The 10,499-nt window shown below is 50.9% G+C and overlaps 1 protein-coding gene across 4 annotated transcripts in view; it reads left to right on the top strand.

Annotated features, from left to right (window-relative positions):
- Nucleotides 1–10,499, top strand: part of ABR (ABR, RhoGEF and GTPase activating protein) — a 297,476-nt gene that overhangs the window by 194,898 nt on the left and 92,079 nt on the right. For all 4 annotated transcript variants that reach the window (XM_027861657.1, XM_027861659.1, XM_027861658.1 and 1 more), the window contains 2 exons: nt 491–598; nt 6,200–6,260. In XM_027861657.1, coding sequence (XP_027717458.1) covers nt 491–598; nt 6,200–6,260 — 169 coding nt within the window. The remainder of the gene's footprint in view (nt 1–490; nt 599–6,199; nt 6,261–10,499) is intronic.

The following is a 10,499-nucleotide window of genomic DNA, read 5'->3' as shown; positions in this document are numbered from 1 at the left end:
CACACACACACACACACACACACACACACACACACACACACACACACGCTCTCCTCCCTACCTTGCTTTCTCCTAGAGATAATTCTAAGCCCTGAAAGCATTGTGAAGTACAGAGGGATTTCAAACCCATCAAGACCTTTGATAATGCTTTTTCAAAAAGAGGAAAAAAAAGGCAAATGCCATGATGGCTTAAATTTCTCAGCATGCTTGAGATGGCACTGCCCTGCCCCCAGTGCCCCCTTGTTAACCCTTATGGGTTGAGCTGGTTTCCATGGAAACCATTGAATCTCATTCAAAGGGATACTGTTCAGCCTCCATCCCTTCTATTCTCCCACCACCCCCACCTCCAAACCTTCAGAACTGCTCTGGAGTATCTTGGCTATTCCCAGCTCTCCAGGTGTTCTGATTAATCATTCATTCATTCTCTCCATCCCCTCCTCTCCTTCTGCCAACCCCTCTTCCCCTCTCCCTATCCATCTCTGTCCTCCAGGCCAGCCAGCTTGGCGTGTACAAAGCCTTTGTGGATAACTATAAAATCGCTTTGGAGACGGCCGAGAAGTGCAGCCAGTCCAACAACCAGTTCCAGAAGATCTCCGAGGTGAGCAGCTTCTCTCCTGCTTGGGGGACACCCTTTGGCCAAGACTGAAAATATATTTTGGGAGCTGTCCAGATTGGGCTATTTCCTCCCTGATTGCCAGACTGAGAAGCAGCTTCTCAGATTGGCTGATGCTTAAACTACCAATCCCTCTCCTACACCTGGCATGTTCTTTTGCTCGCTTCTCAGTTTGGGATTGTCAGTTTTCTTGATTTGCTGCCCCCCACCCTCCACACTTTACTTTTTTTGGTTGAGATTAGGGAGCAGGAAGAGCAAGGAAAATTAGAAAGCACATGCCACTGACTCATCGTGTGACCTTGGGCAAGTCAGTCCCCATCCCCAGACCTCGGTTCCCTTCTCAGAACAATGGTGGGGTTGGATTAGGTGGTTCCCAAGGTCTTTCCTAGCACTGCGTCTGTGTTCCTATGACTAAATGACCTCTCAGGTCCCTATTAGCTCTAACATCTAGGTTTCTGTCCAATCCTTTCAGAATGGAGGAAGGCAGAGCTCCTTGAGCCTAGGGAACTATGAAAGTCGTGTGGTGTGAAAGTGGTCTGGTCTTGAGATTAGGAAGACCTAGGTTCAAATCTTGCCCCGTCACATAATCTCTCTTAGCCTCAGTTTCCCCATCTGTAAAACAGTGGGTTGGACTAGATGGCCCTTCCAGCTTTAGGTTTATGATCCCATGACTAGCTAAATTTTAAGGTCTTTCCCAGCTCTGGACTTCTATCATTCTGTGAAATGTCCTTCAGAGTGGAGAGGACAGGAGCTCCTTGAGTCCAGAACCCTTTGGGGGAATCTGGTTGAGTTGAGGAATGGTCACTTTCAAGATCTGAACATGGAATCAGAATTCACCTGGTTAGTGGTTCATTCAAGGTCACACGAATAGTATATGGTAGAGCTGGGAATTTAAACTCAGGTCTCTTGACTCTGAATGTAACAATCCTTCCTCTGCACCGTGCTGTCACCACAGGTCTGGAAAGACAAAAGAGCATAGGATGGAATAGGAAAGCATTGAGTAAACGCTCATGATGAACCAAGCACAGTATTAAGGGCTAAGAGTAGAAGCAGAAAATCCAAACAGCCCCTGCTCTCAAGGAGTCCACACTCTCATTCAGCATGGTGAAGAGGGGAAAACTGCAGGGCAGATGGCAAGGCCCAGTTGGGAAAGGAAGATCATGGTGGGTGAGGTTCCAAGTGGAGCCATTGGGGGAAGGTAAATAGGGATCATTACTGTAGAGCTGGAAGAGATCTCAGAAGCCAGTTAATCTAATTTCCTTATATTACAGAGGAGGAAACTGAGGCTCAGAAAAATTACATGACTTTCCAAAAGTCCTTTAAGTAGTAAGTGTCAGAGATAGTATTTGAACCCAGGACCTCTGATACCAGTGTCCTTTATCCATTGTATCAGCGACTTTGATAGCCCAGCCCCAGAGGGGTTTCTTTGGGTTGCCAGGGAGCCTCCCTGATCTGTTAGCATTTCATTTTTATAGCCCATCCACTCTAAGCTTGGGGTTAACGACCTCAAGATCACGTGGGCTGGTCCTGCTACTACAGAATGATTTTGCTACTTGGAGGATCAGAATTTGTCCCTTCATTTTCCATGTCTTTGCCTTTGTATAAGAAAAGCTGGCAAGATGAGTGTTTGCTCTCCCAGGGAGTGTCTCAGATTTTGTGAGGGCTTTACAGTTTATAAAACCATTTACTCGTTTTTATAGGTGAGGAAACTGATGCACAGTGAGATCAAACAACTTTCCTAACTTCACAGGGCTAATAGGTACCTGACTGTCCACCAGAGCCCTCAGCTTCTTGATTCCAAAAGGCAACATTGTGCCTTGAACTTTGGGGCAAGAGAGCCAAGGCTCCAATCCTACCGCTGACTCTTAAATAGCTGTGGGACTTTGGGCAAGTCACTTAACCTCAGGAACCTCATTTATTGACCTTGATGGGCTCCCAGGTCCCTTCCAGCTCCAATTCCATGATTCCATGCTCAGTAGCTTTTCCCGTTCAATGGAATAGCTCCTGGGTCTTCTCACATGTGCCCCGGGGCCCTTCATGGCCTCCTTTGAAGGCATCCACAAGAGCTGGTATAACACAAAGAGCCCTGACACTAGAATCAGAGGTCTTGGGTTCAAATCTTTGTGTCACCTTGAGCAAACCACTTAAACCACCCACCCCAGCCTCAGTTTTTCCTCTCTAAAAGGAGGGGATGGGACTCAGATGGCTTCTGAGATCCTTTTCATCTCTATAACCTTGGTCCCGTGTTTTGGGGCCCTAGCTTCCTTCCTTCCTTGGGGAGTCTGGGCCTCAGACTAATGCCTAGTGCCCCTGGCTGGTAGTGCAGCTAGCAGCCCTGCACACCCACACGTTCCCAAGGCCAAAGCTCAGGCCTGAGGGCTGCCTGCCAGGTGTAGCCATGTGGTGACAGTCCTCTCTCCCTGACTCATTGGTGCTTTCTGCTCTGCTCTGTCACTTAATTACTGTAATTAGGCTCTTCTTCTGGGCTGTCAGAGTGATTTCATACTTCCAGGCTGAGGCTGCTGGGAATGATAATTCCCCAGAGACTCTGAGAGAGCAGAGCTGGGCTCTAGCCCCAGGGAACACAGTCCTACCTCCTGCTTTTCTAGAGAAGTCCCATTTCTAGTCTTTTTCTCCAAGGTTTTTCTCTCTAGAAACAGCTTGGAGCTAGAAAAGGAAACATAGAATTCTTACAGTCCTTGTCAGTTTCTCCTGCCTTTCCCTCCTGTCCTTCGGGGACCTGACCTGATCCTCATTGATCCTTTATTGCATCCTGTGGGGTAGCTCTGTCCCTTGGGACCTTTCCAGTGCTTTCCAGCCTCTGGTAGGATGCTGATGGAAGCAGGTAGCAGCACCTTGATGCCCCGACCCTTTGTCCTTTCCCTCTCCACCTGTCCCCCTCCTCCTCAGCCCAGATTTTAGGCCTTCATCCACTTTCTCCTCAAGGATCACCTTTCAGCTCTAATTTCAGACAGGACTGTACTTTTCAGTCCCATTATCCTTGGGAGCATGAGCTGGGGCAGGATCTGCAGAGAGCAGAGCTCCATGACAGCCACAAAGGCTGACAAAGGGGATTTAGATCAGATAGGCAGTCCCCTGCAATCTCCCCCAGCATGTACTGTAGCATCTGCAAGGTGAGAGCTGGTCATGGCCTCCCGCCCATCCCTCAGTCTCCCTGCCAGTGTCAGGTTGTTGGCAATGTTGACTTGGGGCAGGGATGGTTCGTGCCCGTCTTGCTAGGAACAGTTAGCAGTAGGCATGTCTGCAGCACCTCAGTCTTCCTTTGAGGATTCTCCTGTAGGAGGACAGGCAAGCCAGTTACCCAGTTACCACCATTACCAGTCAATCAGACAATCAATAAGCATGTTTCTATAGCACTTTAAATGTGATGGGAAGAGAGCTGAACTTGGCATTGCAGGACCCGAGTTTGAATCCTGGCTCTGTGGGACTTTGGGCAAATCACTCAGCCTCCCTAAGCCTCAGTTTCCTATTCTGTAAAAATAAAAGTGTGACTGTAGGTGACTTGTAAGGTCCTTTCCACTCTAAATCTATGACCCCAAAGTTTATAGTGCTTTCCTCATAAGAAACTCTGTGAGATAAGCAATGAAAGTATTCCTCATCTTATACAGGGGAAAACTAAGATGTTAAGTGACATATGGGATAAAATAGGATCATAGATTTAGCCCAGGAAGTAAGCTAAGAGTTTACTTACTCCTAGGGTCACTTGCCTCTGATCACCCAGTTAATACAGGGCAGAGGCTTTATTTGAACCCAGGTCTCCAAACTTCTGGTCCATCATCCTATATAGCAAACTACCTCCCAGACCATGTCTAGAAGGGCTATGCATCCCACCCTCCCTTAGCACAGGGACTGAAGTAGGATGGCAAGTCCCCTCCCTAAGTTTCCTCCTCAGAAAAATGAAAGGTTTGGATTAGATAACCTCTCAGGACCCTTCCAGCTCTCCATCCATGCCCCTCTGACCTGTTTGTGATCTGGAGCAAGACCCTGAGCCTGTCTGGGCCTCAGTTTCCTCTTATGTAAAAGGCTTGATAGAGACGGAGTCTATGGTCCTTTCCAGCTTGAAGGCTGTGATCTTTTTTTTTCTTGGCCCCCGGAGGGAGAGAAGAAGAAGAAGCCGGTATTTCGTTGGAATAAAAGAAGTTTGTCCTAAGAGTGTACTTTGGGTTAAAAGTGTCTGGCCCCTTGTGTGGTAGAAATGGACCAGGGGGTCCTAGTATTCCTGCCTTTCCCTAGGAAAGAACTTCCAGGGCTGAAAGATTAGGTTAGGGCTAGTCTCCATCATGAGTCAGTGCCAGCCTCGCCACGTTCCCAAGGGCTGAGGTTTCCTCCGTTCTCCACCTGTGTTCTGGTTGCCAGCATCGATTTCTGGTTGCTTTGAGCTCTGGGAATGAAGCGACAAAGTGTACTCTAAAAAGCGTATCACCCTGTTCATACTATTGATTTCTCTTGCCCCTCTGGCTTCTCCTCATGTCTTCAGTACCTCAAGGATCTGTGGTTTCTTCTGTTGGGGCAATCCGTCTACCAAGGTGGCCCAAACAAGTCTTCTGATTGGCATTCCCTGGGCACGGCTCCCTCCTGACTCAGGGAGGTGGCCTCGGGGAGAACCTGCCGGGACATACCCCACCTTATCACCTGTGCTGCTTTGAGCAAAACCTTTCTCCTCCCCTCCCTTTAATTTCTCGTTCTGTAAAGTAAGGGCATAAGGGGCAGCTAGGTGTTGAAGCGGATAGAGCACCAGCCCTGGAGTCAGGAGGACCTAAATTCAAATTTGGTCCTGGGTGCTAACTAGCTGTGTGACCCTGGGCAAGTCACTGAACCCCGATTGCCTCCCCCCCAAAATAATAAAGGGTATTGGACTTGATTGTCTCTGAGGTACCTTCCAGTTCTAGATCCTATGAATCGGCCCACTCTGTGCCTCAGTTTCCTTACCTGTAAAGGTAGCTCGCCTCTGAGGTCCTTTCCAGACCCAGACATTTCCAGTTTGTTTCAGGACCAGCCAGAATCTAAGGATCTAGGCTCACACCTCCGTGCCACGATCGGGCCTTAAGACAGAGATCTAGAACTGGAGGAAATCTCGGAAGCCGTCTGGTCCATTTTACAGATGAGGAAATTGAGGCTCTGAGGGAAAGAGTTCACAGGATCATGAGCTGGGAGGGACCTTGGAAGCCGCTGAGTCCAGACCCCTGCCCCACCTCATCTTACGGAGGAGGAGCCTCATTTAGGAGGCCCTCAAAGGGGCCTCCAAAGCCTCCTAGTCCAACCTCTTCATTTTACAGATGAGGAAACTGAGGCCCAGGGAGAAGTGACTTTGCCCAAGGTCACATGGGAGGTGGAATTTGAACCGGGACTCTTCCCTCTGTACCGAACTGCATCAATTAAGTGGAGCCTTTAAAAGAAAAAAAAAGAATTAAAAATGTTTTTCACTATAGCCATTAAGAAAATTGTGCTGGGTTGACGGCAGTGGGAGTGTGTAGGGGGAAAGCACGGTCTGCAGGCCCGGGGAAGGTGGGGAGCACAAAATGGGAGGGGGGCTTTCCTCAGCAAGTCTTCTCTTTCCATTGACAGGAACTCAAAGTCAGAGCCCCCAAGGACTCCAAGGACAGCCACACGTCCATCACCATGGAAGGTATTTGGAGAGGAAGGGGGAGTGGTTCAGCTCTCTTTGTCTGACTCTCTGGGTCCTGAGCACGTGTGCTGCTGAGTGTGCGTATCTGGTGTGTATGTGTGTTCTGTGTGTTTGTGTTGGGTGTGTACACGCACACACACACGCACTCACATACACGTACACTCACACTTGTGAGAATCCAGCCGCCTGTGTCCCCAAGCTGCCGGCCAACTGCAAGGCGCTCTTCCTCATTAGGATGTCAGTGATGTCCCTCATTCCCTCTGGCTCCCTCCTCCCCCTCCCCAGTCTTCCACTTCATTTTCATCTCCCCTCCCCCTTCTCCGCTGGCTCCGCCAAGCCTCCCTAGCGCTCACTCACTTGTTCGGCAGCAGCGGTGGCGGCAGTCAGGTTCTGGATGCTGCGTGGCCGGGGCTGCCGCTGTGCCCGGCTGGTGGGTGAGGTGACTGGGTGGCTCGCCTGCTGATGGAAGCCGGGGAGCAGGGAGAGATGGCTGTTGGGGCGCCCTGCAGAAAAGGCTGCCATGGAAATTCTCTTGATCATCAGACTGTGCTGTAACTGCACCTATGGTAACTCGTGGCTCGCTTCTCTTGGAATACTTGTGCCACTAGCTGGTCAGGGTGGTGTCCGATGGATGGGGCAGCCTGGATGTGGTGGTGGCAGAGGGCTGGGAGTGGCTAGGAACCTGTCCTCTGCCCCTCGGCAGAACCTGCTTCTGACCCCTAGTCAGGGAGCCACGGGAGGCGAGAGCTGCCGGCAGATCTCGGGCGACTGAGATGCTCTTCTTCTCTCCTGAGGGGCTGGAGGGAAGGTGATGACAGTGAGTGGGAGATTTGGGGCAACTCTCAGAAGGAGCTGGTCAGGGCAGAAAGTAAAAAGTGTGATTCTGGCCCCAGGCCTGGTGACCAGTGGGCCCAGAGAGAGGCAAGTGTGCTGGTCAGTGCCAGAGCCATGGGGGGGCCAAGGCTGGAGCCCCCAGCCTGGGAGGGGGGTGTGCCACAGGCATCTGCAAGGGGAAGTTGGGAGTTTCTTTGTTTCCCAGGAGAAGAGAGGAAGGCTGAGCTGCCCGTGTATTGTGTGCACAGGGAACCCACACGGTGCCTTGGGCTTGCTTCTGTCTACTTGGAATGACAGCATTGGGGGAGCACGGATGTGATTAGGAGGGTGGGAGAGAATGGGACAGCCCCCGAGAGGCTCTCGCCACCCCTGCCCCGGCAGAGCTGAGAGAAGCTGGAGAGCTTGTGGGTCAGGGAGCGGGAGAGGGGTGGGGAGGGGGTTGGGAGCATGCACGACTGCGTGGCGGAGGTCAGGGCACAATGGAGGGACCCTCACCTGGAGAAGGCAGACACCAGCTCGTGGGGTAGAGAGACCAGCTGCCAGAAAGGGGCTGAGGAGTTTGGCTGGGGGGGGGGGGGGCGTGTGCTTGGCACGCTCGCCTCTGGCAGCTGGTATGCCATGCTCTCTGAAGCAAGAAGTGCCTTGGACATGGGCAAAGCTGTCCTCCCCGGGGCAGGAGCTGGGCGGTGCAGCTTGGGGACTTCTGATCCTTTTTTTGTACTGGCCCATGGCATCTCTGTGCATTGGGGGCAACCGAGAAGGCCATGGACTCACGGGTCGTGGAATCCTGGACCACGAGTTGGAAGCCCCTTCAGAGGCCATCAACGCCCTCACTTCACAAATTAGGAAACTGAGGCACAGAGTAGTTGGGTGATTTACCTAGGGTCACAGGTGTGGGATTTGAACCTCGATCTTCTTGATTCCAGTGCCCTCGTCTCTAAACCCTGTTGCCTTTCCATTTTGCTCTCTCCCTCATGCCCTCCATTTCTCCAGTGCCCCTTTTCTTGTCACAAGTCTCTGGTAACCTAGAATTCTATTCATTGTCTTGGGGGCTGAGGCAGGAGGGGAGGGAGGGGAGAGGGAGAGAGAGAGACAGACAGACTATGAGAAGGTTTGGTGGAGCAAATGGTGGGATTTCTGGTATTTCCTCTCATGACAGCAGGTCCCCAGCCCAGGCCGTCCTGAGCACGGGTAGTCTGTCAGGAGGGGCCCTGCCCTGACACAGCCAGGTCCACACGGCTCCCTTCCAGCTAACTGAGAGAAGGATGAGGGAGCACGACAGTAGTACAGGCCAAAGAGCAGTCACTCATCGTCTCCAGGCTCGGAGGAACCAAGGCCCAATTCTGCCTCTGGTGGAAAGAGCGCTGGATTTGGAGTCAAAAGACCCTGGTTCAGATCCAAGCTTGGCCACTTCCCTGAATGGCCTGGGGCGAATAGCTTCACCTCCTGGCAGTGTCTGGGACAAGGGAGAAAGACCAGGTGACCTCTGAGGTAGTTTCCAAATCTAAATCTGGGGTCCTCTAGGACCCTAGGACTCAGTCCTTCCTTTGATTGTAACAGGATTAGGCCAGGGAGCTTCCTTGGCCTATGGCTGGTTTGTTTAAAAGTGCTGTGGAAAGTCCGGAGACCCAAAGGGAGTGCTCTGTTTGGCGCAGAGGTTGGGCGCTCTTGGGCTTATCCCAGACTTGGCACCAACTTGTCCCCAGCAGTGGGGGATAGAGCCCCAACTTTTTATTCCCCTAATTCTTTTTTTTCCCCTTTTGAGGCAATTGGGGTTAAGTGACTTGCCCAGGGTCACACAGCTTATTCCCCTAATTCTGTTGCTTCCCACTGATACAGGGCGAAAACTGTGGACTGGAACAAGGACTGGGGTTTCAGAATTTCTCCCTTAACCTAATCGCGTTCCCTTTCGTTTCAGAACGGGAGACTGGGGACTGAACTGGGAGTTGGGGCTCCCTCCCTGATCCTCCCGGTCTAAACCTCCCTCCTCTCTCTGACCTCCCAGATGACTTTGTCTTAGGACTCTCCACTGCTCTCCTTATCTGGTGGGGTCTTGGTCCTTTACTTAATTGAAGCCAGTCAGTCAGCAAGTCTTATTAAGCGCCTGCTATGTGCCGACCGCCGTGTTAGGCGCTGGGGATACAGAGACAAACATGAAAGCATGTGTGCCCTCTGGGAGCTTATATTCGTCTGAAGAAACCAAGTGAACCGGGTACATGCAAACTAAGTAGAAGGTCATTGTTGGGGTGTTGGTGGGAGGAGATTAGGAAAAGCCTCATGCTGGAGAGCATGTCAGCAGAGCATTGAAAAGGAAGTGTTCGAGGCCTGGACAGATTGTCCAGAGACAAGATGAAGAATGAATCGTTGTATGAGGACAGTTGGGCTGAGCCAAGGCTGCGTGAAGGGGAGTCCTGCGCCGGGAGGGTGCAAAGACAAGTGGAATCTAGGTGGTGATGGGCTTTAAATGCCGAGCATGAGTTTGTATGTGATCCTGGAGGTAATAGGGAGTCACTGGAGTTTATTGAACCAGGGAGTGACACAGTTGGACTTGTCCTTTAGGGACAGCACTTTGACAGCTGTGTGGAGGATGGATTGGAAAAGGTATAGATTAGAGGCAAGGAGACCAGAATCAGGAGACTACTGCAGGAGTCCAGGTGAGAAGTGAGGAGGGCCTGAACTTGGCTGCTGGGTCAGAGACCTAGAGCTTAGAAGGGACCTCAGAGGAGGAAGCTGAGGCCTGGGGAAGTTAGGTGGTTTATCCTAGGTCACAGAGGCAGGATTTGAACCCATGTTCTCTGACTCTAGAGCCAAGATTCTTCCCACCATACTATTTGGAGAGATGTCATTGCCTCTCCCATGATGCCCCCGTTACCTGGAATAACTTGTGGAATAGCATGCTTTTCCCCCTTCCCTCCACCCTCCAATCTCTACTCCTCCTCCTCCTTTTAGAAAGCCTTCTCAGAATTGAGGGGAATAGTTCGTCCTTTGCACTAGCACCCCCAGCACTTAGCACAGTACCTGGAACACAGCTAGTGCTTGATAATTGCTTGATGGCTGATTAATGCAGAATCAACAAGACTTGTCAACTGATTGGTTACAAAACATGTGGAAGAATAAGAATGGTTCTGAGGTTGTGTATTTGGATGACTGGGAAGATGGCAGTGCCCTTGACAGAAATAGAAGCTCAGAGGAAGGATGGGGTTTGGGAAAAGGATAATATAGGCATGGACTCTGTTTTCTCCAAATTTCGTATTTCCCCCAGTGCCTATCAAAGTGTTGTGTACTCAGTAGGGGTTTAATCGGTGTTTATTGGTTGTTAGTTTAATGAAATGATGCCCCAAGGAAGTAGGTTAGTTGGATGGATGGATGGATGGATGGATGGATGGATGGATGGATGGATGGATG

This window comes from Vombatus ursinus, unplaced genomic scaffold, assembly GCF_900497805.2.
Source record: "Vombatus ursinus unplaced genomic scaffold, bare-nosed wombat genome assembly UNPS02014768.1, whole genome shotgun sequence".
NCBI classification, from domain to species: domain Eukaryota; kingdom Metazoa; phylum Chordata; class Mammalia; order Diprotodontia; family Vombatidae; genus Vombatus; species Vombatus ursinus.
The sequence above is the reverse complement of the archived record's forward strand: the minus strand, read 5'-3'. Positions and strand labels throughout refer to the sequence as shown.